The sequence below is a fragment of the Pygocentrus nattereri genome, chromosome 26 (assembly GCF_015220715.1).
Source record: "Pygocentrus nattereri isolate fPygNat1 chromosome 26, fPygNat1.pri, whole genome shotgun sequence".
Lineage (NCBI taxonomy): Eukaryota > Metazoa > Chordata > Actinopteri > Characiformes > Serrasalmidae > Pygocentrus > Pygocentrus nattereri.
In genome coordinates this window covers 62461-90157 of record NC_051236.1, presented here as the reverse complement: position 1 = coordinate 90157, position 27697 = coordinate 62461, and the positions used below count along the sequence as shown (strand labels likewise).

Genomic DNA, 27697 nt, shown 5'->3' with positions numbered 1-27697 from the left:
GCCTAAGCTATATTGTGAAGTTGGCTATGCAGTAGTAAGATGATATCAAAAATTAGTGAGCAGGAATCGTTTATCATTCTGACCAATCATTTTTTTTACTGTCTGCTTGAAATGTTTTTTTTAAGTTAATCACAAAAAGTGATGGATTTAATTTACTTGGTTCAAATACAAAATTTTCTCATGAATGACCAAAAAATATTTTACATCAACAGTTTTTTTAGTTTTACTTACTGCAATAGTTGTACGACAGGTTTAGTTGTGTAAGGAGAAAAAGTTTTATTTTAACACTATTTTAACTTTTTTTCTCTCTCAGTGTGTCACCCAAATAAAATCTGAAGTCTTACCCTGCCACCTCATTCTAAAGGTTCTAGAAATGTCCCTAGTTAATGTGGTTTGTGCTGTTTGTATGTCACATTATCTGCATTTGTTTGTGGCATACTTGCGTAATGGTTGTGAATTTTAAACCAGCCTATCACCCAGTACTAACGATAACAAACACCATCATATTTTCCCACCCCTACTTGAGACTATACGTGCACCACAGACCTGTTTCTCCAACAGCAACTGCTACGTGTCTATACACACGCATGTCCATACGCCCTTCTACATTCCATGAGAGTGAATGGCACTACAAATGATTTTTTTGTCTCTGACAAATAAAACTAAGCAGTATTTTTCTATATCCTACTAATGTGTCAAGAAAAAAAAATAGAAATCGTGATATTTTTACAAAGCATGTGCCGTCACTATTACAAAATTGGAAAGGATGTGACTGTTTTTATCTCCAGAACTGGCTGTAGATCACAAAGAAGCTGGAAGCAAGATGAGAAGATGGAGAAGCAGAAGACAGCTTTTCTGTATGACAGGTGAGGATGCAGTAGCCATCAAAATTGCTTTCTTGGCTAACTTGAACCACTTAACACTCTTATTCTTGGAGGGGAAGTGCATCCCCTACACCAGAGGTTCCCAAGCCAGTCCTCGTAAAGCTGGTCTACATTTAGTTCTTGTTCCAGTGTTTTAGAACCTGGTTCAGGTGTACTGTGAGCTAGAACAGAATACCAATGTGCATCCTGAGGACTGGGTTGGGATACATTTCTTCGCATCACACTGAAAAGAGTAAAAAATTAAGAAACAAATTTGCCCAACTCTCAATACATCATCAGCTCTTCCCGAGTACACTCATTACAAACACATACGCGCACATCAGAGACTGCCCCCTAGTGGCCGCCAGCAGCATTGCTGCTCCCCATTGTCCAGTCAATGATAATAAAGCTCAAACTCATAATCATAAACAAAACACCCAATCCAGCGAAACAGGCAGCCTAAGGAGGGAGAGAGAGAGAGATATTCACAAGCTGTATGGCTCTGGTAGAATCAGTTTGTATATCAGTCATATTTTGCTGTGACATTGATCACAAAAACACAAACGAAATCTTAAACCAGACTGTACCACTTGCCTGAATATTTTGCATTAAAGACAAGGCTCATTTATTTACATAGCACCTTTCATTCGCTGCTGTCATTCAAAGTGCTTTACGAATGAGAAAACACCAATTTAAAAAAAGTAACAGAAATTAAAAACATGATTAAGACAACAGATTTAAAAGAAAAATCACTAAATTAAAAATCAAATTAGAAATTAAATTAGGATAATTAAAAGCTTAATTTAAAAAATGAGGATAATAAAGTGCCGTTACAGGACAGAAATGCAGTAGAGCCAACAGTGTTTTAAACTGCGCTGAAAGAGGCTCAAAAAGAAACGTTTCGAGACTGGATTGAAAGTGTCCAGTGTCGGGCTCTTCTAAAGGCTCTCTGTCAACTGGTTCCATTTAAGCAGCATAGTAGCTAAACGCTGCTTCTCCTTGTTTAGTCTTTACCTTCAGCAGGACTAATTCCATAAAAGTGCTGACAGAATCTTAATCTGTTTGAAAGGCACAATTTAAAAGATACGTTCTTAGTCTATTTTTAAAGATGCTTGGAGTCTGGGCTCACAGCTTCAGGAAGTTTATTGACGCAGCATGATGGCTCAATGCTGCCTCACCATGTTTAATTCTGGCTCTAAAGGGGTAAAAATGTAACCATAAACACTTGACCAAGTTACATCGGCTGTAAACATGTGCATTTGCATCCTAAAGTGGTGTTGCAGTAGATTCCAGAGGAGGATGTTCTGGTTTAAAGGTACAAAAACCCCCTGCTGACGATGTGTCTTGAGAGTGGGAGGAATTTTTGCAAACGTCATACACTTTAGGGCGGATACGAGAGAGTGAGCTGTCTGAAATGCTTCCCCCTGCTAGCTGTTGAAGCAGAAAGAAGCCAGACAGCTGCACTCTTAACCCTTGAGTGGTGCTGATGTGTTTGTTACTCAGTGGTCTGGTCGACCCACCGCATTATTGTTTATGTCAATACAGTCAGAACAATTTATGTAAAAATAACATGTTCAAAATATCATAAGTGGCCAGCGTAGGGTTCTCCTGTAGCAGCTATAGCCAGTCAGCAGCCTGTCCACATTGTCCACCCACCCGTCCACCCACCCACAAACACACACACACACACACACATACACACTAACAGCAGGCCATGTAGGAGGAGAACAGAGTGAAGATCACTCTGCATTTTTATTCCCTGCAGGTTCAGCCCAATACCTCATGTGTAACATAAATGGGGGGGGGCAAAGGAAAAAAAAAAGCAAAGACCAAGAAATCTGAGGCTGAAATAATAAACTGCATCATTTTTTCTTTCGGTAAACACTGAAAATGGGTCCCACAGACCTGAACACCACACAAGGGTTAAAAATGAAGGCAGCAGAAAGTTTTTTTTCATGATTCCATCAAAGAACCATTTTTGTTTTTTAAATTTTTGTTTCCTTAAAGAAACTTTCACTTCACTTTTACACCTTATTTTCAAAAATGGTTCTTTGATACTCTAAAAAGTTTTTTCTATGGTATTGCTCAAAGAACCACTTCTTAAAAAGTGTCATGTAACTGCTAGGAAGCCAAATACGGTGTCTGTATTTATCGGCCTCTACATCAGGGCAGTTCTTTATCGTGGAGGAGTTGGTCACATACTTTTCTACAGTGAAAGCTGGGTATAGCAGTGAGATAACACTGATGGACAAAGACATGAAAATGATATAAAATCATGAATTCTGTCAAACCGATGAGGCTGACGGATGCAGTGCTGCACTACACAATAAAATACCATGAAAAATAAGATAGTACCATATTAAATGCCCCTTTAGACTCAGACTTACCTAACAGCTCATTTAAGTTTGCCAGTGATTGTTGACATTACTTGAAATCTAGAAAGTGGACCCAATGTAACTAAAGGCAAATGCAGAGGGTTCATGGGAAATTGTAAATCATAAACCTTTTCAAAGCAGCTTCTCTTAGAGCTGTTCAGAGAAGAATAACTCACCACTAATTTGGGGGTAGAGCGCATGGGCTCTTCGTCTTTGGGGACGATGCGTATGTAAAAGACAGCAGGAAAGATGAAGATGAGGCAGGGGGCAGATGTCGCACCTTGAGGAAAAGAGAAGGACAGGCGATTATCTCATCTCAAACGATGCATAAACTGTACATCCAAAAGTATCCAGACAGCCCTGTTACCAACATCAACTAATCAACTCTTCCATAACGTACTCATATTACCACAAACACACAGATCAGCATTTGTCTTCTATACAGGTTCCACTCTGTAGTTCTACAGTTACAGACTGTAGTCCATCTGTTTCTCTGATACTCTGTTACCCTGTTCTTCAGTGGTCAGGACCCCCATGGACCCTCACAGAGCTGGTGCTATTTGGATCATTTTCAGCACTGCAGTAACACTGACGTGGTGGTGTGTTAGTGTGTTGTGCTGGTCTGGTGGATCAGTCTCAGTCTCACTGCCGGACTGAGAATAGTCCACCGATTGTAAACCTGCAGTTTCTGGGTTAAAACTGGCTCATGGTTTACACTCATTTGTATTTGATGATACCCCCCCTGTACAACATCTTGCTGTGGTGTACACGTTCAGGAAAATGTCACAGGATTGGCAGAGGATGAGCAAATCCCCAAATACAACATTTTGTACCCAGACACAGCTCATTTTTGAGCGACTGCAGGGAAATATTGACTTAGCATCCGTTTTATCTATTTCAAAACAAGGAGTGGTTACATTCAAAGCACTCCTCAAGGCCGGAGACAACAGCCACTTCGCTGTCTATAGAACAAGTTCAAACAATGAGTGAAGTTTAACTAGCATGTCACTGTTGTCGGAAGAAAACCTTGTATCTCTAAAGTGGAAACTTTACAGGAGAAGAAAAAACCTTTACTTTTAATGCAAGTCAATGGAACCAGACGTCTTTCCAAGTCATTTTGGGCCATTTTTTTTTGGTCCATGACATTTACACACAATATAAAGGGCAACATGCAGTTTCAAATAATGTAAAAACTGAATTTTTTTTTTCTTCTGACAGCAGCGAAATAATGCAGCACAAATCAGGCATATAAATGATAAAACTAAGACTGAGACATTTAGCTCTGTTTTGGTATATTTGCCACTAAAAACATTTATTTACTGTATCCTGAATGACCCAGGAACTGCTGAATCCTGTATGTTCTTTGACTGACCAGTATTCAAAAGTAAAGGGGAGAAAAAGTGTGTTTTAGAGCAAAGTCATGATCCCATTTTTGGCTGCCTAAAGAACTTTTATATAGATGATTCTTTGAAGAATAATTTTGCGAATAACATGAATAAAGTAAAAAAAGGTACTTTCCACATCATGTAAAAGTTTAAAGAAAAAACCTCAAATTTACATAAAACCTGTGCGCTACGTGGGTTCTCAGGATTTCAAAAGTAATTCCCTAGCATGTCAGGCTCAAGCTGAGTTCAAATGTTCTGCTCGGTTTCAACAGATCTCCCCCTGTGTCACGATTGGCCCCTCCCAGTCCTGTCCTTGTGTTCGTGTTTCGGTTTAGTCCATGTGTGTTTGTTTTGGTTGAGCCCCCTTGTTTGTTGACTCCGCCCGATTGTTTTCACCTGTGCCTTGTTATCCCTGTTTCATAAGCCCTGTGTTTGCGCTTGTCTTTACTGGTCTTTGTTCGGTCGTGCTGTTCGTTTGACGTGTTGTTGGTTGTATCCGTTGTTTTCTCATGTTGGGTTCTTTGTTTGAGGTTTTGTGTCATTTATCATGTCTATTGTTCTATCCATGTTGGCTCTTTGACCCTGGACCGTTTTCACCATGTCCCTGGATTTGCCCATGATAAAAGTCACTTATCTCAGCAGGTGCATCTGCCTCTTCGCTCCACCTCACACCCTGGATTTCGCTCTGCTGTGGTCATTACCTTAAGCGTTCAACGAGGCCCACACTTGTCAGTAAATAAATGTGTGGGAAATAAAATTAAGGACTTTTATCAGACTAAAAAACACTGCGATGTTCAGAAGAATTTGGCTTGATGAACAAATTCACTCAAATGGATTTTCAACTTAATTTTGGACAACTGATTCATTTATTATATAATTTCATCATATTTTTTTATCTGTCTGTGATCTAATGATAGCTATTAATATTGCTCATCATTATCCTGTCAGGTTTGATGGCACTGGGTGATAATGGGCTGATATGGAACACTTTTGGACAGAATTTTGTTGTACTCAGATCAGTTTTGGATTCAAATGCAGGTCAAAAAAAAATTCTCAGGCTGTACCTCGGTTTGGACCAAAATTTCAGGCCCAACTGAAGGTCTAGTTGTTCTAAGTCAGGCAGGCACAAAAAGGATTTTTGGCATGTTATATAAGAAAAGTGATAAAATACATGTTCGAACCGCTGTAACATGGACCCCTGGTGGGCTGCGAATCACCCTTTGGTGGTCCTCGGGGCAATACTGAGGGGGGAGGCAGTGGTCAGTAGTGAGCCAGCGATAGCATTTTGTTATTAATAACAGTGACAAGCTGCAACAACGGCACACAAAGGCAGCTTTTTGGCCCCTTGCCTCTAAAACCAAATATATACTCCCCTCGACATTTCAGTTGTCCGAAGTGTTCATTCAACTTAATTTGCTTAAATTGCAGATTTCTGATATCTAACAAGTTCACTTTCTCCTAATATGTTATTTTATATTCACCAATTAACTCACTCATGTCACATTTGGAAGGCTTAGACACCCAAACCAAGAAGTTTTTAAAAATGTCGAAATAATGAACATTTTAAGTCTTTGAGTCATGTTTTCCTGTTCACCTGGCCTTTCATGCTTTGTAACGATAAACAGGTGGGCCTTAGAAGAAAGGTAGAAAGGTTCAGATCCCCTGCTCTGGTCTTGAAATGTTACACCTGTTCTCTCCATTTCTGTGTTGTCAGACAGACTCACCAATGATGCCAAAGATGCCCAAGATGTTTGGGGCGAAGATAACAAGCATGTTGATGAAAATGAGGAGGACGACAGCAATGGCGATATGACGGAGCCAGTGGAAGGTCTTATTGGGAAAGATCATCTGCTGGATGGCCCTGCGCACCTGAGCATAACAACAAAAAATGTTTCTTATCTCCTTTAGTAAAGGGCTACGTGACATGTATGAGTGTTAAGCAGCAGAAGTCTGTTGTGTGGGATTGAGCTATAACCTTTGAACTCACCGGGAAAAGGACGATTGGCACAGTCAGTGTGACCGCTGTGAGCACAGCCAATCGCACGCAGAGGATTAGGGTGTCATAAGGGTCAATGCGGCTGTAGGTGTGCAGCAGTTCAGCCTCCACATTTTCTATAATGAGAAAACAATTACATTCTTTCATCTGCACCAAGTAATTATGTCAATCAGTGAACTGACCTCTGATGGGAACTTTCTAAAAGCCTCAAAATGGTTATTAGATGATAAAAAGAAATCTTAAATCCTCCACCTAAAACTGCTAATGTGGATTATAATGAATGAATGTGTTAGACTAGCGTGATTTTTCCTAATGACAGATGCCTCACATCCTCATTTGCATGTATTCTGCCTCTTAAAACAGTGAAAATTGTAAATATATACATTTGTGAAGAAGGCTGTCCTGCAAGGTGCAAAATACAGGGGGGCCTGGGGAGGTCCAGAACCCCCTAAACAACCTCTTGGACCTCTTGAATGTCTCAAAATCAAAATATGGGGGTCCCTGAAAATGACTTTATGCTATTTGTTATGGAAAAACAGATGCTCAAACACAAATTTAGGGGAAAAGGTCATTGCTCAGCTGCTCCACCCACAATCAGCAAGCTTGTCTTTGGCAGAGCTGTGGCACTGGTCTGCCTCAGGGCGGCGCTGTAGCAAACTGGTTAACCCAGTTTGTCCTTCATAGCCTTGCAAATGTGACTATGCCAGGGATACCTATAAAAAGCCTAATAATACACCACAGCATGTCTGTAAATCTGGAAAGTTACCCAATTTTCCAAGAGATTGGAGAAAAGGGGAATTGTTACTTATTTCTCAAACTGAAGACGAGAGAGGAGGAGTAGCCAGTCAACATGGAAACCCCCAAATACCAGGAATTATTTTGCACACTGCCCTCAGGTCAGAGAAAGTCAAATGTCAAACACATCTCACCTTTGAATGTCAGATACCCAAAGAGGGCAGCGAGGAAGTACATGGTGTACATAATCAAAATGGAGATGTTGGAGACCTGCTGCATCTTCTTTTGAGAGGGGCTGCAATCAGAGAGATGGACTTAAATTTACACACCCATATCGCAAAGGTTTAAAATCACTGTTTTCAACAATAATAACATAAAATGTGAGCGATACATGCAGATTAATACACACCAGTTTCAATACTTACAGTCAAATTACATGTTTTGCTGGGTTTCAACATTAAAACGTAATTTGACCACAGCTGGCAAACATTTGCATGTGAGTGGGTAAAATTATTTGATTATGAAAATGTGATGTTTTACAACTTCACAGACTACTTATAAAAATGTGTTAGTTGTGTCCAGAATGACAGCTAAAGCAAAGTACAGTGCAAAACACAGAAATCAGTGCTGTTCTTTCAGTTAATGTATGTGTTTAGTTATATCTGTAACCTGTTAAAACTACACACAACTGAAATAATAATAAAAAATATAATGCAACTGAAAAAAATTATTTGCATTTAAATGATATATTCAACAAAGAATTATTAACTAATACATATTATGCATATTATTACAATCAATTTTATACTTATTATAATTATTAAGCATTAATAAATTATATCAATATATACATTATTATTAAGATATAATTGTAGTATATTATCTATCACTAAATATCTTCTTAATGTTGTCAAAGTTGAGATATTGTATAAAACATCTTAAAATACTTATACCTATAATAATCTATAATACCTTGATATAATTTGAGTGGTTGGCCACTCTCAGCACAGCAATGCCATCAGCATGGTGTGATCTGCAGCACTGGTATCTTTGGTATCAGGCATTGCAGCATTGCTGGGGTTTTTACACTGTAACACCTTATCCCAGCGATGCCCACAGTGCACCTATATGGTAGCTGAACTTTATAGAATGTCCAATAAATTCAAGAATTTAGCAGGTGTGCTTAATAAACTGGCAACTCAGTACACGATAGAGTGGGCTGTTAAGAGAGAGTGCATGTCTCAGACTCACTTGCGCAGCTCAGTGTAGATGGGGAGAACTTCAGGGTGACAGACAAAGGCAAAGGCCAGAATGGGGATGGTGTACGCCGTCTGTGGAGCAAAAAACGTAAACATGAAACACAGCATATTTTCTTTGTTCTCTTCATGCCATCCTGTAGTGCAGGGGTGCTCAATCCTGGCCCTGGAGATCTACCACCCTGCACGGCTTAGTTCCACCTCTAATCAAACACACCTGATCCAGCAAATAAGGGCTTCAGGAGCATCTGAATATCAGAGCCAGGTGTGCAGGATCTGAACTCTCCAGGGTGGTGGATCTCCAGGACCCGGACTGAGCATCCATACTGCAAGGCAAGTAATATTTAAACTATATCAGCGCAGAGTACCTGAGAGTTGATGGTGAACATACGAGGAGAGCAGTGGTCTTCGTCCACCACGTGTCCATTGTCATAACTGTGGGCGTGGTCAGTAAATGCTGAGACATTCGAGTGCAGGTTTATTGCCGTGCTATTGTGAGAGAACTCTTCAAATGGACAGGAGATCTGGAACTTTTTATAGATGACCTGAGGGGAGATAAAGGTGCTCTGTTTAGACAGCAATATAAAAAATTATAGCAGATTTTCCCACTGGCTGAACTGACTGCCGAGTATATAAATGTGGTCCAAATTAAAATGTTTTACATATCGCTGCTGTCGGAAGAAAACCTTGTATCTCCATTTTTACTTTTTTCAGTTTTTGACGTACTTTTTTTTTTAACGCCTGTTACCCGTTACATTGTGTGTAAAGTTCATGATGAATGGACCAAAAGAAACGGCCCAAAATGACTTGGAAAAAATTCTGGTTCCATTGACTTACATTAAAACTAAAGTATGTTTTTTCCTTCTCCTGTAAAGTTACCATTTTGGAGATACAAGGTTTTCTCCCCAAAACAGCGATATGTTCTTTTAACATGGATGCATAAATAAGTAATCTCCACAATGCAACTTTTATCAATACAAATGAGTATTGAGTCTCCTATTGCAAGACCTGAACAACTATATACTCATTATATTGGGCTGCTAGGGCCCACATTACATAGGAATAAAAATACTTTTTATAGACCGCTTTTATACATATAGCAGCTCAAATTGAGTTAAAATAAAATAAACAGCACTGTGTAAAACTCTTAAGCACCTGAGAAAATACTATTTCCAAAGCCATTTATCCTGGCTTTTTTGCTCAGAAAAATACCAATATAAAATTAAAACAAATGACATTAATAACAGAAGTATTGATTTTGTGTATGTCAACACGTCTGTTAAATTATTTCCAAGGCTGTCCTAGAAGAAGCCCAGTAATATCTGTAGTCATCATCCAACACCTGGTTTAACTAATGCCTCATTCATTAAATTACACAGGTACCGCTGAAAGAACTGAACAAATCCATATGATAAATCAAGTCCAGCAGAAGTCACAAAATGTGTGTTCTTCTAACCAATAGCTTTTACTTTTGGGAAACAAGATTTTTTTTTTACTTTTTACTACATGCATTTGTTCTAATGTTTTCTTTTTTAACAGCAAAAACACAGTTATTGTCCAGATGAATGTTTCATTTGCTTAGTCGCCCTTTTTGTACAATACTGTATATTATTTGGTGGCACACACTTCACATTCTGTCAACAACCTATAGAGGCGGCTAAACAATCCATGAAGCTGCAAACGTGTTTCTTCCTGCCAGCGGGTTTCCTGTCACACTCACTCAGTGCTGCTGGAGTCGGGTATGCAGAACATCGGCACTGCTCACATTAACAACATATTACTTCCATTTTCCATTAACACCGACTCATTATTATTTACATCACATCAGACGTGCGACATGAGACAGACAACAAGACGGAGACGACGGATCATCTACATACCGCACTGAGGAAGAAGACCATGCAACTGAGAGAGAAGCCACTGGTGTAACCAAGGTAACCTGCGGGATACAGAAGGGGCGGCATGTCAGCGTGTCGTAGCTGATAGGCAGAGCAGAAAGCTCATAGCTGTTACGTTCCATTCTAAGAAAAGATCAACTATGGGAACAAAGCCAGATTCCACACGGCAAACAATTTCACCACTAATCACCCGCGGCGAGAGTCGATGGCTTTTACGAGCAAATATTAAAATATATATCATTCATGAGTGTGTAAACAAAACAGGCCTGCCAAGCCTCGATGGATATACAATAATATACTCACACTGATTATATAATGTATTGTGCATTATATAAAAATGAAATTAATAAAAATTAAAGCCTTACCAGCAAAGAGGAAAATGACCATAAGAAGTTACAGCTAATATAAATAGCAAGCATATCATTGCTCCTGTAATAAAACCTTAAACATCTCCAACACAGTAACTTTAGTATATGTTTAGCTTATAATAGAAGAAAAATAAAGTTTTTTTAAAGTAATTTTGGACATTTTCTACTAATTATGAAATGTTCACACATTATAAGGGACAGCTGTTTATATAATTTACACACACACACACACACACACACATATATCAAATATTATGTATTGCCACGTCAGACTGGTGATAAGAGACGGACCCCCTGCACAGCGCAATAAATGGCAACTTTACAGGAGAAGGAAAAAAACATACTTTACATTTAATGTAAGTCAATGGAACCAGAATTTTTCCAAGTAATTTTTGGTCTTTTATGGTCTACTCATCTTGACATTTACAAGCAACGTAAAGGGCAACAGGTATTTTCAAATTATGTCAAAAGCAGAAAAACATAAAAAAATGGAGACAAGTTTTTTTTCTGACAACAGCGATATATTAATATTTTATTCATCATATTTTATTCACCTGGACAAAAGTATATTAAAACATTCTTGTTTTACAGTCACATGCAAACGTTTGGGCAACTTGGTCAGATTACATATTGAAAAAAGTACAAAACAAACTATAAAATGTGCCATAGCTTTCACACAGGCCTCAGTTTATGTTTTATTTATTTCTAATGTGTTAAACCCAGCAAATAAACAGGAACGGTGCCTAAAATTTGCAGAACAATGCTGCATTCAACGTGTTAACTTATTTTCACATAAAAATCAACGAAACATTAACAGTAATTTGAATTTACTACTAATTGAGTTATCTAATTATAGGCCTGTCATTTTAATTAGAAATGATTAAATAAACACTTTGCTTAATCACGCTATGTTATTAGTTCTGAATAAAGGTCGATCCAGTTAATATGATCTCTTGAGTAACTTCACTTACCCAGCTGCTTCATTAAGGCCAGCGGCAGAATCACGGAGACGGTAACCAGAACCACCAAATAGTTGCCATTCAAATACCATTCTCTAAAGGAGAGGCAGACAGAGATGTTCTTACAATTCTTTGTAATGTTCCATGTCTATTTTAGACCGTTTTTGTCAGCTCATGCCTTTCTTTTTCTGTCACAGCAACATGAGCATCATCCATGCTTGTGGAGATGATGGAAACGCCATCATTCACTTAGTTAACAGAGTCAAGCACATAGCCCAATGCTGCGTCTTCATCTGATCCACTCTGCTCGAGTCCGTCTAGCTTATGTAATTCTGATGATGGCAGTTTAACATCGTTACTGAAGCCAGGGGGCCTAATTTGGCCTTCTACTGACCAAAATCTGGCTGCATGCCCACATAGGTCCTTAGGGTCCCCACCATATAGAAAGCGGCACCCTATGTTAGGAGCAGATCTTTTAGGAGAGAGCTCTACTTACAGTATCTGTTTGGGCCTCATTATGCTTCTGTGTGACTGATTATAGCAGTGCTAAGACCCTGCTAGCTATATCTGGTCACCCATATATACATACATATCCTAGCTGGGTAGCACTTTATAATAAGTCGATCATTTTAAAGGGTTCACTGATGGTTTAAAATTAGTTTATCAATGGTTATTAATTCATCATTAACACAATTAATAAGTATAAATAAAAAGAGCAACTGTGACTGTTTTATATGAATATCTATTCATGCAGACTGATGGAGAAAAGAAAGTAAGATAAGTAACCAGGAAGAGCTGAGCTTCAACACTAGATGAATGTAGAGCTTACGATTTGCCAAGCCACAGGTCTTTTTATTTATAAATAAATAATTCAGAAACCCTTCATAAGGGTGGTCTTATGGTAAAATGGTACCTATAGCTGCCTTACAGTCATAATATGCAGTGCCTTTGTTGTGACATAAATTGCTCCTTCAAAACTGTTTGCATTTTAACCTTTTCCACTCCGTCCTGTTCTCCATAACGTTCATACTCCATAAGCTCCATTCAGAAGCTGGGCGTCGTGTGAGGCTGTAGCTCTTCTCTCCAGTCTAATAGACGGTGACGTCATTTTAAACCCTTATAATAAAAGAAGCTGAACTCAGTTTGATTTTCTACTGAAAGTCGACCCGTTTTTCCCCAAATCTGGGCTCTAAACTATAAACAGACGGCGTCTCTTCAGTGATCTGCTCTGGAAACATCACTTTTAGAAAACAACACAAAGAGCGGCGCAGATTTTTGGCTTTCAGCAGTGAATTGTGAGCATATAGTGAAATGTGGAGATCATAAAACACATTGTGAGGGGAGGTTTTACAAAAACATACAAATAAATAAAATAAAAATTGACATTTATTTCATGAAGTTACTGAATAATTTGCCTCATGATTTGATCATGTAAATTCAGATGTACAAATATACCCATAATGTACAAACATCTACCCATAAGAGGTTAACTAAATACTACCATTATGGAAAATTGACATCACATATCATTGATTGTTTCTGATATTTTATACAATAACATTGTACAAATTTTAAATACTATGAAATAGACACTAGAAGGTATTTTAAAATGCTTGATTCAATACTTTATTTTTTTAGAACATTAAAACATTATTAAATTATTAATAATTTATTGCAATGATCTATTTACAGTAAAGCATTTGATATGTTATCTCCCTAAAAGTTTGATCACCACTATTTAAAAAACAAGACACTGTGGATGTTGTGAATGTCATACTCCATTCTTAACGTTATACATGGTTCTCATTTTGGAGTCATCTAGAGCCCTGCTCATCGTTCTGCATACTTACATTTCTTCAGCTTATACAGCTTCCTAGAAGTTACTTGTAGAGTAGCAGCATCATAACAGAATTATTTTAAAATGTTTCCCTGCAACAAAGTGGGTTTATGTTATTGACAGTGGCTCCAAACTTTTGAATGGTACTGACTCTTCAGTTATTATTGTTCTTTAAAGGTTCTCTAGTAAAGAACATGGCTCTATATAGAACCATGAACATTCAGAAAACACTTTTGCACAATTAGCAGGTTCTTTGCATTGTTAAATGGATCTTCCGATTGATGGAGAATGTGCTGTATAGGGTTCTTTATAGAACATTCTATGAAAAACATCAATCTGAAGAACGCTTTTCTTGATGCAAAGAACCCTTTAATCGTGTAAAGGGTTTTCTGAATGTTCATGGTTCTATATAGAACAATTTTCTTTACTAGAGAACCTTTAAAGAACAATAAATTTAAGAATGTATAAATTCTTAATGGTTCTTTAGTAAAAAAAATAAATAAATAAATAAAAATTTTATAGCAAACCATAAGTTCTATACAGAACCTTTTCCAAGCGTAATGGTTCTTTGCATAGCAAAAGGGTTTTTCAGATTGATGGGGAATGTGCTGTTGAAACAGGTTCTATTTAGCACCAAAAAAGGTTCTGCTGTTGTTACAATGTGAAACAGCAGAAAAAAAACATTTTTTTGCTATACAGAACCGTTTTCAAAAAGGTTGTACATCTACAACACATTCTCCATCAATCTGAAGAACCCTTTCATGATACAAAGAACCCTTTAATCGTGCAAAGCGGTCCTTGAGACTTCATTGTTCTATATAGAACCATTTTCTGAGGAACCCTTGAAGAACCATCTTTTTTTAAATATGTATAACACCAAAAAGGATTCTTCTAATGTCACACACTATAAACGCCATATAAACAGATGGTGCTATAGAACCATTTTCAAAAAGTACAGAACCATATACAACAGCACATTCTCCATCAACCTGAAGAACACTTTCACCAAGCAAAGATCCATTTAAGCATGAAGTAACTCATGGTTCTAAATAGAACCATTGCCTTTACTAAAGAACCCTTGAAGAACATCTTTTTAGTGTACAAAGGTTTGTGTGTAGTGTATAAAGGATCAACACATTGTCATTGGAAATCCGACTTGTTACAGGAAGGAGATTCCAAGATTTGTTATTTCAAATCAAACTGTATACACATTGCTGAGTCACATAAGAACACCTGTGTTCTCTTTGGAAAACTTACTGCTGCGTTTCCTATATCTTGAGCCCACCATTTGCATAATCAACACAGGGATCCTAACTAAGCACAGTACGTTCTAAACATCCAACAACGGTCAAATACCAGTTCGTTTGGTGCTCTTCTCCACGTACATGTACTGCTAACAGAGAAAAGATATACTGGGTGATTCAAAAAGATTCATCCAATTTCAAAGCAGCATATTTTTAATAACAGTGAGGCACCTAGGAACCAATCACATACCAAACGAAAGAGGGGATCATAGAGTTTCTGACGGTCACTGGCAGGCGGCTCCCTTCACTCTGCGGGGTGCGAAGTGTTCGCCGTTCTCCGCTTCAATAAGAGTGAATCCGTCTTAACTAATCCCACTGAAAGAGCCGTGAGAGCAGCGACGCCCGACACGCTCAGTCCAGTCTGGGATGAGTCTGACTGTGGTGTTGATGTCGTCCGTACAGCTGGAGGAGGTTCAGACTGAGACCTTATTACATAACAAACGTTATACTCACTTAAACCATTTACAGTTCACTGCATTGTTCTGTAATGATTTACACATGAAATCAATCATTTTGAAATCAGATCAGTCTTTCTGAATCACCCTGTATATTTTGGGTAAAAATCTAGCCCAAATTTTAATATACTGGCAATTAGCCAAGTTTCTGAGCTAGTATACATGGTTAAGAAGATCATACACGTGGCTCTAAACAGAGAACACAGAGAAGGCAGGTGACTGATGTTCCCGCCAGGTGTCTGTTTTTAGCTCAGGGGTGGAGGCAGCATTATGACTAAAACAAGACCGGCTGTCTCCTCAGATCCTCACTAATTTTTACAGATGCACCATCGAGAGCATACTGACCAACCATGTGACCATGTGGTACAGTAGCTCCACTGTGGCGGAAAGGAAATCCCTGCAGAGGGTAGTAAGGACTGCTCAGCGCATCACAGGCATGCAGCTCCCTGCCATCAAAGACATTCACCACCAGCGCTGTGTGCGCAGAGCACACAGCATCATTAAGGACCCCTCCCACCCCAACCACAAACTGTTCAACCTACTTCCATCCGGGAGGAGATACAAGAGCATCCGGGCCAGAACCAGTCGGCTCAGGTCCAGCTTCTTTCCCTCCACAATCACTCTGCTGAACTCCACACCTCGCTGATAACACTACCACTCATACTGCACACAGCGGACTATGAACACTGCCTTTCATACTACACTCACCAATCAGAGCTGTTGTTTTATTCATTATTATTACCATCGCACAAATTTAACATTCTACTGCCATGTAAATAACACATCGCAACAGTTATTCAATACAGTGTACATCTCCAACATGTTCATGTATATATCTACACATCTATAATCTATTTTTTTGCATATCTATAAGTAATTTATTCTATATACTGTAATGTTGCACTATGCCTATTTATTGCACACTTGCACACTCTCTTTTTGCACTATTTGCTACTATTTGCACTTCTGGTAGATGCTAACTGCATTTCGTTGCCATGTACTTGTACTGAGTAATGACAATAAAGTTGAATCTATCTATCTATCTATCTATCTATCTATCTATCTATCTATCTATCTATCTATCTATCTATCTATCTATGAACACTCAGAGTGACTGGTTGTAGTCAAAATCACATCGTCATGAAGACGGCCTTACTTCCAACAACTGTCTTTACCAGCAGGTCAGACATGTGGTGGGAAAGTGATGGCAGGAGCCAATCAGGTGCTGACCTACGACTAGCTAGCCAATCACTATTACATGCTGCTACCCCACCTCCTTCAGATGCTTTGCGATCTTCGAGTGGTGGCCATGACAGCTAAGGTATTTGCACTGTTGAACAGCTGACAGTGAAGAAACACCTGACCACAACAAATACTGACCTGCAGGTTTTACACTCACTCTAACAATGAACGAGCTCACAGTTATCAGAAACAGACAGACAGCTCGGACCTGTGAAAACAGCAGCTCTGATTCCTCTGAATATTAAAGCCTGGAACTCTAGAGGACCACAGGGTACAAGATCAGAAAACCAAACAGATTTTTATGTAGTTCCGATTTTTATTTTATGTAGTTCAGATTTTTATGTAGTTCAGATTTTTATGTAGTTCCAATTTTTATTTTATGTAGTTCTGATTTTTATGTAGTTCCGATTTTTATTTTATGTAGTTCAGATTTTTATGTAGTTCAGATTTTTATGTAGTTCCAATTTTTATTTTATGTAGTTCTGATTTTTATGTAGTTCCGATTTTTATTTTATGTAGTTCCGATTTTTATGTAGTTCTGATTTTTATGTATGCTTCATCCTTTCTGTTCACACAGTATCACTGCCTGTGAATTTTCAAAACAAATGGACAAATATTTCTTAAAATTTACCCTGAAGAAAAAAAATCTTTTTACTATAAATGTTTCCAGAATACTTATTAGGTGTACGCAACCATGTGCAAAAGTGTGAATACCCCCAGGAAAATTATATTTTGGTTGATTTTCTAGGTAAAAACAAGTTGCACAGGCAACATTTTATGTTTTTTATTTCAGAATATGTTAAATTCAAATAATTGTGCAGCAGCGTTAATGTGTTTTTTTTTTTTTTCACTCAAAAAATCAACAAAATATGTCATGAGACCCAAACTTTTACATATAATCCTAAACAGGTGGGTTAGTTATATCTAGGGAGGTGCTGGATATTGCAAGGATATTTCAATCCAGACCATTTGGGGTAATTTGGGGAAATTACACCGATCTTTTATCTTGCACAAATTGGTCAGTCAAATTATGCACAAATGACATTACTGGACCTGCTCTTGGAAAACTAATCCAGCTCACATAGGGCTTCAGTCACAGAATTCATATCTATAATATTTTCATCACCCTCTTGGGGGTTGTAATATAGCACCACTTTGAAGCAGATAAACAACTCGCAGTGAAAACCAGCCAAGATAGCATTTCAGCCTCCACATGGTGGGGTTAGAAGACCCCCAAAAGTACAGAGTAATAGAAGCTACAAAAATCTTCTAATTTTATCTTACTGGTATTTACTGTTTTGTTTTGTCACAGAGAGTGAACGGGTTCAAATTTGGTTGGACGCATAAAGAAATAAATGGTGTTCATATTACAGCTACATTACTTTAACACAAGCATTGAAGATTTCAGTTACTCACCCATGGTTGTTGTCTGCCCTCAGAAAGGCCTGGATGACCAGAGGAAACTCTGACTTAACGATGAACAAGTAGCTGGACATAGCTGTGGGCAATGAAACACAAGTGTTAGAGCTGAAAAAACAAATTTGTCTTATCTACTTCTACTGTCCTCTAGGACTAGCATTTGCTCAGTGGATGTTTCCATGAATCTGCTGGCTGCCTGAGTGAATATGAGGCAGAACGATCGGGTTCTTAGGTGTATTATTCTGCAAACCCATGATTTGTATTGATTTTGAACAACAGTCGAGATTCAGCCACAGTATGGATGAAAGCTGGGAAATAGTGAAGAGAAAAAGAAAGGAGTGTAAATGGGAGAGAAAGAGAAGAGGATGTAGAAAAAAGTAGGAGAGAAGTAAAAGAAGCCAAAAACAAGAGAGTCAAGGAGGCAGAGAGAAAAAAAAAACTGTCCCTTTGCCAACAACAGCATACTAGACTGATCCTTTAAGAGCGCGCTGACCTTTTGGAAAAGGTCTGTCTCTATCTTTGAAAACAAACCTTTCTTTTTTAAATGTAGGATGGTGATTTCTCCCTGGTGGTGTTGTAATAAATCCCCTTGAAAGACTATCTATAAAAAAGGGACTGAGAGATTGGTATTTATTATTTATTTGCTCTTTCAGACGTGTCCTGTGTTCAGGATCCTGCATCAGACCAGCAGAGGCTGTTCACGGTGGAGGGTCAACCAGTTTTTTGAGGCACAGATAGTCGTAGTTCTTAACTGAAGATATTGGATGGATATTGTGGATATAGATGTTCTCCACTAGTACTGGGTGTTATTGATAAAATTCACAAACACAATATTTTCCAAATATATCACGGCATCACAGTTTAACTTTGCATTAATAAAGTTAACGAGTCTACACTTTCTAAAAGAATGTCTTACAACCACCTCAGCGTTTGTTTTGATTGGACTTTTACATGGTAATGTAAACAGTAACCAGACAGAAAACATACTTCCAGAAACAAAACTTACTCTTTATTTACTTCGTAAGGACTTTAACTTGTTCTTCTGAAACAACCTGAACCAAGTTGCCCATTTGGAGGTTAAAGTCAATGTCAAAGGGATATCATAATTCATTTCCTTCTATCATCAGGGACACGGGAAGTCAGCAACACCCCCTTATTTCAGCAGTGCAACTTTTAAAATAATAATAACATTAATAAAACATTCTTTACTTCATAATAATTTCAGAATAGTAGAGATTCACGTGAGCTTGTTTTAGAGTGCAGTTTGTACTTTTATACACTATACAGACAAAAGTATTGGGGCACCCAAGTTCAGATGTTTCAGCTACACGCTTTATTAACAGGTGGATAAAATGAAGCACATAGCCTATAAAGCATGCCGCTGCTGGACTCTGGAGCAATGGAAACTCATTATGTAAAGTGATGAATCACACTTTTCTATCAGGCATTCTGATGGATGAGTCTGGGTTTGGCGAATGCCAGGAGGACGTTACCTGCCTAACTGACCTCACAAATTCTGGATGAATAGGCAAAAATTACCACAGACACTCCAAAATCTTGTAGAAAGCTCCCCTTGAAAGAGTGGAAGGGGGAACCAACTCCATATTAATGCCTATGGATTTAGAACGGGATGTGATAAAAGCATCTGTAGGTGTAATGTGTAGGTGTCCCAATACTTTGTCTATATAGTGTATTTGAAAAATCTATGGCGGTCATGCACTGTTTAAATGAATGCTATATGTTCGCTGTAGTGAGCCAACAACACACACAGGTTGAGGTTCAAAGAGAGAAAGTCTGCACAGAGTTATAGCTCAGTTCTGAATTTCAAACCTAACAATGTTTTTTACACTTTAAACTAGTCCTGCAATGGACTGGTGACCTGTCCAGGGTGTATCCTGCCTTCCACCCAATGACTGCTGGGATAGGCTCCACCTCCCCTTGTGACCCAGAAGGTTGAGTGACTTAGAGGGTGTGTGTGTGTGTGTGTGTGTGTGTGCTTTAAACTAATCAACTGCTATCACCCGCTCTGTGTTAAGTTGCACCGTGTGGCTGTGGGTGTGACATAAGTCACATATCAACAATCTGATTGGTGGCCACTCAGCCCATTTGCTTTTGTTGTTAAGCAGGGGACTTGCATCCATGATTTGATATGTCAATTATTATATATATATATATATATATATATATATATATATATATATATATATATATATATATATATATATACACACACACACACACACACACATACATACACACATATAATGTAATTAACACCAATTGTCAACAGGAACACCATGGATAGAAAGCTTATCATCTATCTAATCTACCCACTTTCTCCCCTTTTCTTCATTTTAATATGTTAAAACCATATTTTCTGCTTATGTTGCTCTTTTGTTAGTGTCTGCTATTCGGTGTAGACCAGAATCTGCTTCCTTACCACTGAGTGCTGCTTTGTGACAACGCCTGTTGTAACAACATTGCACTATTTAAATAAACTTTGACTTGGCTGCTAAAGCATCTCTAAAATATCAGTGAAACTGAAAAGCAGCATCATAGTCCATCAATGTCATGGTATACTGGTATTCCACTGATCATGCCCAACAATGCAAAGAAATCCTGCCCCAGATAAAATCATTCGTTCCAAGCTTGATTTTCTTTTTTCTTAATCAAGAATTATCTTCTGTATCAAGCAGGTGGGATGCAGTGAACAGGCTAATCCAGACTCTGCTCACCTCCAATGTTTTGCAGTGTGATAGCAATTCCAGCTGCCATTTTGCCAGGTGTTCCAAAGGCCCGGTAACCCAGCTGCTCGTAGGCTCTGATTCCTGGAAACATCACAAGAAAGTGAAAACAATGTCAGAAATGACTAGAAATTTGACCTGGTCACCAATCCGAAACAAGCAGCTCAGCTCCACACAGGTGTGTGAGAGAGCCCTACGATTCCTACACTGAACCATGACTGGTTGGTTCAGGTGACCATACGCTGTCTTACAATACTATTTAATAAGGCAATAATTCTGAATATACCATTTAATGTGATTTTCTGCAGGCTGACATATTTACTGATGAGATCTGAGATCAGGTTTGGGCCTAAATATCACTACTGAGTGAGCAGGTTCAGGATCTGAGCTGCTATCCTCAAGAGAAGGCAGCTAAAGCACAGACTAGCTTACCCACAACACCAGAGGCTTTTAGCAAGAGGTGAATGGAGTAAGCCGATAGGGCAGCAACCGCTGTGAGGAGGAACCTGGGAAAAGACAAAATTTATAAAGTAAGCCAAGAACAAAAGAAGAATTGTAAATATATCAGCAGACAACTGTAAAAAAAATGACTAAAATGTCTGTTTTACTGAATTTGTAACCCAATAGAAATGTACTGAATCTAATCTTTCTCTGCAAATTTACTTGGATTAAGTCCCAATTTCCACATTTTATAAATGTACATATATCTCCGCATCAACAGACATGCACATGAAAAATATCAGATAACAGGATGGGTCCAAAATTCTCATATCAGCACATCCTTAGTAAGAAGCACTTCTCTTTGAGAATAATACTATTATATACAGGAGTATGCAAAAGTTTGGGTGACACTTAACTTTGAGTGGTCCGCTTTAGATTCAATTTGTTCATAATCTGCTGAATTCAGCTGTTTCTCACTTTATTTGGAGTGTGTATGTTTAACCTGACATGTCATTAAAGATGTAACAGGTTTAATACAGACCATTTCAACATCTCCAGCAAGCTGTTCTAGACACACTGCTGCCACCATTCTGTATACAGAGTTTAACTGGATTAGGTTTCAGTCAAGGTTAGGGCTGGCATTAGTGCCAGGGTTAGGGACTTATTCTGCTTAATGGAAGCACCATATTAATTTACTTTGTGTATATTAACAATACTACCTAATGTAAGTAATGTATCAACAGAACATCTACAAGATATTTACCTCAATGTGTTCAGATGCTGCACTACTGCTACTTCACTGATATGTCACTGATACTCTTAAGAGTGTAATCATCTACTGAGGACCGCTCCAATTAAACTGTTACCAAAGTTTTGGCACCTCTGGTTAGCTGACAGTTTTTGTTGATTTTCTAAGTGAAAATCGTTTAAATCCTTCACAGAGGACACACTTCTGCACATTTTAACATGAAATTACTGTTTATTTGCTGAATTTAACATATTGGGGAAATGTAAATAAAACATAAAATATAGCCTGTTCAAAACGTATGGAATATTTTTTATGCTTTATTTTTCCAATGTATTCCACTCTGCGCACTAACATTTCTCATACTTAAGCTTGCTGCCTGTATAGGATGTGCTATCTTATCTTATTTTCCCTTAGAAGATAAAAAACGTGATTTGTCCAGAGATGTTCAGATGCTGTCCATTTTATCCACTTCTAATTTCCATGTCATCTCATTTTAACAAATTCCAAAGAGAACATATTTTATATCTTATACAGAAACTATAGCACACAGTGTCACTGACGCAAAGCATCACTCCTGTGTTCACTGAAATGAACCTTCATTTTAGCCAAGTCTATGAGGTGCTTTACATCTGAAAATCTAAGCTCTGCTACATTTCCTTCGGGATCAATAAAGTATCTATCTATCTATCTATCTATCTATCTATCTATCTATCTATTTATCTATCCATCCATCCATCTCTATCAAAAAACACAGGTCTAACATTTATTTATGGTGTCTCAGTGGTTCCCACCCTAAGTTGAAGTGGGTATTAAAGCAGAAAAACACCAAAATGTGCAGGGCAAGGCCAGGGTTTGGAGCGTGTTCCTCATTTGAATGCCCAAATAAGTAAACTACTGTTGAATTCAGATATTCATATATTCAGTCCATAATGGTGATTCATTGCAAACCTGTGGAAAATAGAGCATTGCATCACTGGTGAAGCTGAGCAATGGGGTTTGAAGTCTTTTAATAGGTTTTATAATCTACATTTCACCCCACTCAACACTGATATTTGTGTCTCCAGAGGTGCTTGAAGGAAGCAGTAATGATACCAGACTGTTGGGGATGTGAGTGGGAGACCGTTTCCTTTGACAGGAAGGACCTTACTCACTTCCTTTGACCTTACTCACTTACACTTTCTCCACAGTTTGAGTCAGTAGTCTAGACAGTTAAGGGTTCAGCCAGGTTTGGTCACTTTTGCTAACTAAGGAAGTCAACTGAGGGTTCGGTGTGAAGAGTAAATGCACTACACCATGCTTCCTTCTCTCTCAGCCTCTGTAAGACCTCACAGACCACAGCCCATATGACCCAGTTCATTTGTTTGTCCGTAATTCATTCACATGCACTCATTTTACTGCTTGTGAATGGATCTTGGGAACCATCATCTAATTTGTTGCAGTGTAACTAATGCCCGGCTAACAAGAAATACTCTGTATTCAGTGGTTTCCTTGTGATTAAAAACACCAGCAAAAAAACCGACACTGGTTCCTTTCAATCCAATGTTGGCAATAAAACCTAATTTGATGCAAATGCTCTACATAGGTGTGCAGAGTACTTGAAAATTGAAAGTCTGTGGGCAATTACGTGGGTGATGTGTGCTATTGGCTATAGACCCACTCTTGGACAGAGAGCATTTCCCATAACCCCTTGTGCCTGCAGCTTAATGTCAAGGGGAAGTTGGAGACATGAGTTGCCCACAGTGACCCACTGGGTGGAGAGCAAAGTGGTCATCATTCAGCATTCCTCAGAGGTCAAATGTCAGAGTCGCCACTTTTCCCAGACCTCTCCAGGCCAGCATGGTTAGCCCAATGTTGCCCTTGTGCTCTTTTACTGGATTGTAGCGAAAGCTTGTGAAGCCACCGCCAAGCACAGATGCCGATAACTGAAATTCCATTTACTTACTGAAAAGCAGCTGGTGGAAAAAGTCTGTTTGCTGACGATTACGGGAAGGCCACAGATGAAACACTGTTTGATTGATTCGTACTGTTGGGGAACAAGGTGGGAGGCATTTGAAAAGCTCTATTCAAGTTGCACAACTCCTGTAGAAATCGCAGTGAGGAGGAACTGCTGGCCTGCTGAGAAGAATTTAGGAATAAAAAACTAATTCAGCTGTCAGATGAAGGTGGTCTCCCTAAAAACTGTGGCAGTCAAGTCTTTCACAGTGAAACAAAATTTCCTCCTAGGCCACCATGTTGAGTATATACCAATATAGCAGGTACACAGTAGCACTGGATTGAGCTAGGGTTCAATATAAGTTCATGAAAGATGTTAATAGTCCACTATCATGGTTCTAAAACAAAGCAAAGGAAAACTATAAAGAAAAGCAAAGGACCCAAGAATAGTAGGAGGGTTCCTACCGTCATATCAGGGATGTTTCCTTGTTTCTTTACCTCTGATTTGTGGCAAAATAAGCCATTATTATATATATATATATATATATATATATATATATATATATATATATATACATAATTGCCATGTTTCAGTTGGAAACAAAAGCATTAAAATATTGAAACATTTTTTCTTTATGGTGTCTAGGTACATACATCCAAGCTTGCTCTCTTATTGGTGAGGACCTCAGGCCTTAATGTAGATTTACTACATTAACTACACATGTCATTAGGAACTGAGAGTCCCTGACTGGGAATACGAGCGCTGACCTAACTAAGGGGTTTCTATCAGATTTAACAAAGAAGTGGTAGATGTAGACCCAGGTACTTCACAAAAAGTCCCTGTAAAACTGCTATATAAAAGATCAAATATATGCCAATGTCTGTTACAAATATATGCTTCAGATGTCTGTACTTAAACTAAACTGGCCAAAACTGTTCATGTACACCACCACTAGCTTCGTGCTAGTTCTGCGTTCAACTCTGTTTCTTTCTCTCTAAGCTACTGGCAACTAGCAAAGATACTTTCTCTAGATTGACAAAGCACTTCTTGTAAGTCACTCTGGATAAGAGCGTCTGCTAAATGCTGTAAATGTAAATGTTAACATATGACCAAAAAAATCTCATAGGGTCTCCAGCTGAATTAGGGCTTACATAAGTTTTGACATTTACGGCCTAAACTGAAGGTCTAGGTCTAATAGCCATGATTGAACACACACATACAAATAATACTGACATGCTTCGAAAGTATAAGTATGAAGAATTTCATCCAGTTTTGGTTCCCAGCTGACAACTGGAGACACTGATTCACACATTACATCCATCAGTTTTTAGCTTCAAAACCTTTACTTTGGATAAAATACCACACAATAAACGAAAAGGTAGCAAGCTGTCCTTGGCTGTGTAGCAAAAGTGGTATTAGAGTCCCTTCTCCCTCCTTTTTAACTGCACTGGACTATCTAACTATCTTTAGAGGACACAGCACTGGCCTTCCAGGTAACCTGAGATATGGTACCCAGTTCTGTGTAACGTATTTGAGGCTGAGGATACTCAAGCTTGCTTTCACCCAAACCAAGTCAGGCTACACAGAGTGGGTAATCCAGCTACATGAGGGCTTCTAGGTAATTGGAGCCATGGTGTCCAGTTCAGTGTAACATGTCCGAAGCTGAGGAGTGGGAAAGAGATATGATGCCTGCATAAGGGGACGGGGTGAGACTTTTCTGAAAGGAGGGATGTGCTCCGGAGAGGGTGGTTGAGGCCTATTTCAGACTTCAGCCTTTCAAGGTGCTGGAGGGGCATGGCCTAAAGTTGGAAAATGTTAAGGGGGAGGAGCTTAGTCCGGCAGAATGGGAAGGACCAACTGATGGAAAATTTTAAGGGGGAGGAGTACAGCAGTCCGGCAGCGAGTTGTTTGACATCCTGGTGGACAAATTCGTTGCCTGCCTTTCCCTCCCCTCTTTAGGAAATTAGGTCGCTGCTTGCGCCATATGGCATTCCTACAGGCCAGAGTGCGCATGTGGTTAAGTACAGCGTCAGGTCTATTTGTAAACTCTCCTGGCCACACAGAGCATTTGGTACAGTGGAGATGTGGAACTTACACTTGAGTAGAACAAGTATGATTTGGTTTTTCACACTAGGGGAGAAGAACTGTTTTTTGTTTATCTGTGATCTGGAAACATTTCTGTAATGGTTTTCTGTAAATGAAGCATGACGTGGTCCACATTAACATTACAGTTCTCTTCAGAGCTGCATTTAGCACAACTTCCCTGCATTATATCTTTCACATACGGTCTGAGAAACACACACACACACACACACACACACACACACACACACACACACACACACAGAAAGACGTTTGAAAAGGGCGAAAAAAAACTAATCACTGATGTACATAAAACCTACGGAAGTCCATAGAGGCCAAGAGCTGTAACCATTATGTTCTGGATAGTTATCGTGAGATCACAAGGTAATGAACTCATTATCTAAAGATAACGACTTTGCAATCTCAACATAACAAGCTAATTACTTTGTTATCTCGAGATAACAATCCAGAAAATTATTACTACCTCATGGCCTTTCTGGACTTCCGTAAAAAAACACTTCCTACTGTATTAGTGTTATTTGTATTTAACACTGTATGCATTATTATTTAACATTATTAAATGTTTTATGGACAAATAATTGCTTTCTGTCCACTTAAACAGCTTTTTAAATCAACACTTCTCAAGACTTTTGCAAGGACCATAGATATTAGGCCTGGCACAATAATCACAATTATTTATGGTAAACGCAATTTCTCCTTTTTACATCACAACTTATATAATGTGAAATGGGTGCTACTCAGTATAAGCAGGTAGGAAGCAACATCAGCCAATTTGGCTGTTTTAGGCTTGTTAATTAACACACTTTAACTGTCGGTCAAAAAACCAAACTGATAATCGCAATTATTTATATGCCATTTACCAATCAGTGAAACTGTCACAATGTAAACAGTGATGAGTGATGGACGGAATAAGTAATTATGCTGATAACCTGTCGTGTGGTGTGTAGAACGGGCATTTTTCAAATATCATCTATAGCTAAATAAGATACGCCTACATAAAAGATTTACTATGGAAACATTGATGGGCTATCCGGCAGTGGAAATCTCTGTTTGCGCCTGTATGGTGAAACTGTTTGTAGTCTGAAGGGCTTCATGAACTGAATGAACGGGCAATGCACAACTAAAAGTATCTACTTTTTGAAAATGCGCATTAAACCTAACAAAAAGGAGCAATTTCAGCCTTGATATTAGTCGGTCATCACCTCGCAATATTCACAGACAGAAATACGCTTCAGACTCAGAAAATGTGTTTCAGACTTACAAAAACAGGAGAATGCCAGTGTTGGACATGGCATATGCCAAGCCCAGAATTCCACTGCCCATAATGGCATTGCCGAGATTGAAGATAGACATGCCAAAAGACGTCTTTCCTTCGAACTGATGAAAGAAGCAAGAAACATTATGAGAACATGAAGAGTTCCTCTAAAGAACTACATCAATGTATCAGACAACTGCATTAAAACACACTGAATGTATTAATTCTATAACACTTTGTTGCTTAACAGCTTTCACCCATAAACTGCCGGCTCACTGTGGGTGATTACAGCGCTACTGGACTAATGCATGTGTCTCTGCATATAAAAGTAAAACAGGAGCTTGTATTTATGTTAGTCCCATTAATTAAGCTAATGGTCCA

The 27697-nt window shown here is 38.6% G+C and overlaps 1 protein-coding gene across 6 annotated transcripts in view; it reads right to left on the bottom strand.

Moving 5' to 3' along the window:
* Window positions 1-297: 297 nt before the first annotated feature.
* slc38a3b (solute carrier family 38 member 3b) overlaps window positions 298-27697 on the bottom strand; it is a 45375-nt gene continuing 17975 nt past the window's right edge. For all 6 annotated transcript variants that reach the window (XM_037535061.1, XM_017683425.2, XM_017683426.2 and 3 more), the window contains 13 exons: window positions 27323-27438; window positions 21269-21342; window positions 20828-20920; window positions 18090-18171; window positions 11848-11930; window positions 10491-10549; window positions 8979-9155; window positions 8606-8685; window positions 7549-7649; window positions 6611-6735; window positions 6348-6492; window positions 3415-3518; window positions 298-1322 (listed from right to left, as the gene is read on the bottom strand). In XM_037535061.1, coding sequence (XP_037390958.1) covers window positions 1218-1322; window positions 3415-3518; window positions 6348-6492; window positions 6611-6735; window positions 7549-7649; window positions 8606-8685; window positions 8979-9155; window positions 10491-10549; window positions 11848-11930; window positions 18090-18171; window positions 20828-20920; window positions 21269-21342; window positions 27323-27438 — 1344 coding nt within the window. In that variant the 3' untranslated portion in view covers window positions 298-1217. The remainder of the gene's footprint in view (window positions 1323-3414; window positions 3519-6347; window positions 6493-6610; window positions 6736-7548; window positions 7650-8605; window positions 8686-8978; window positions 9156-10490; window positions 10550-11847; window positions 11931-18089; window positions 18172-20827; window positions 20921-21268; window positions 21343-27322; window positions 27439-27697) is intronic.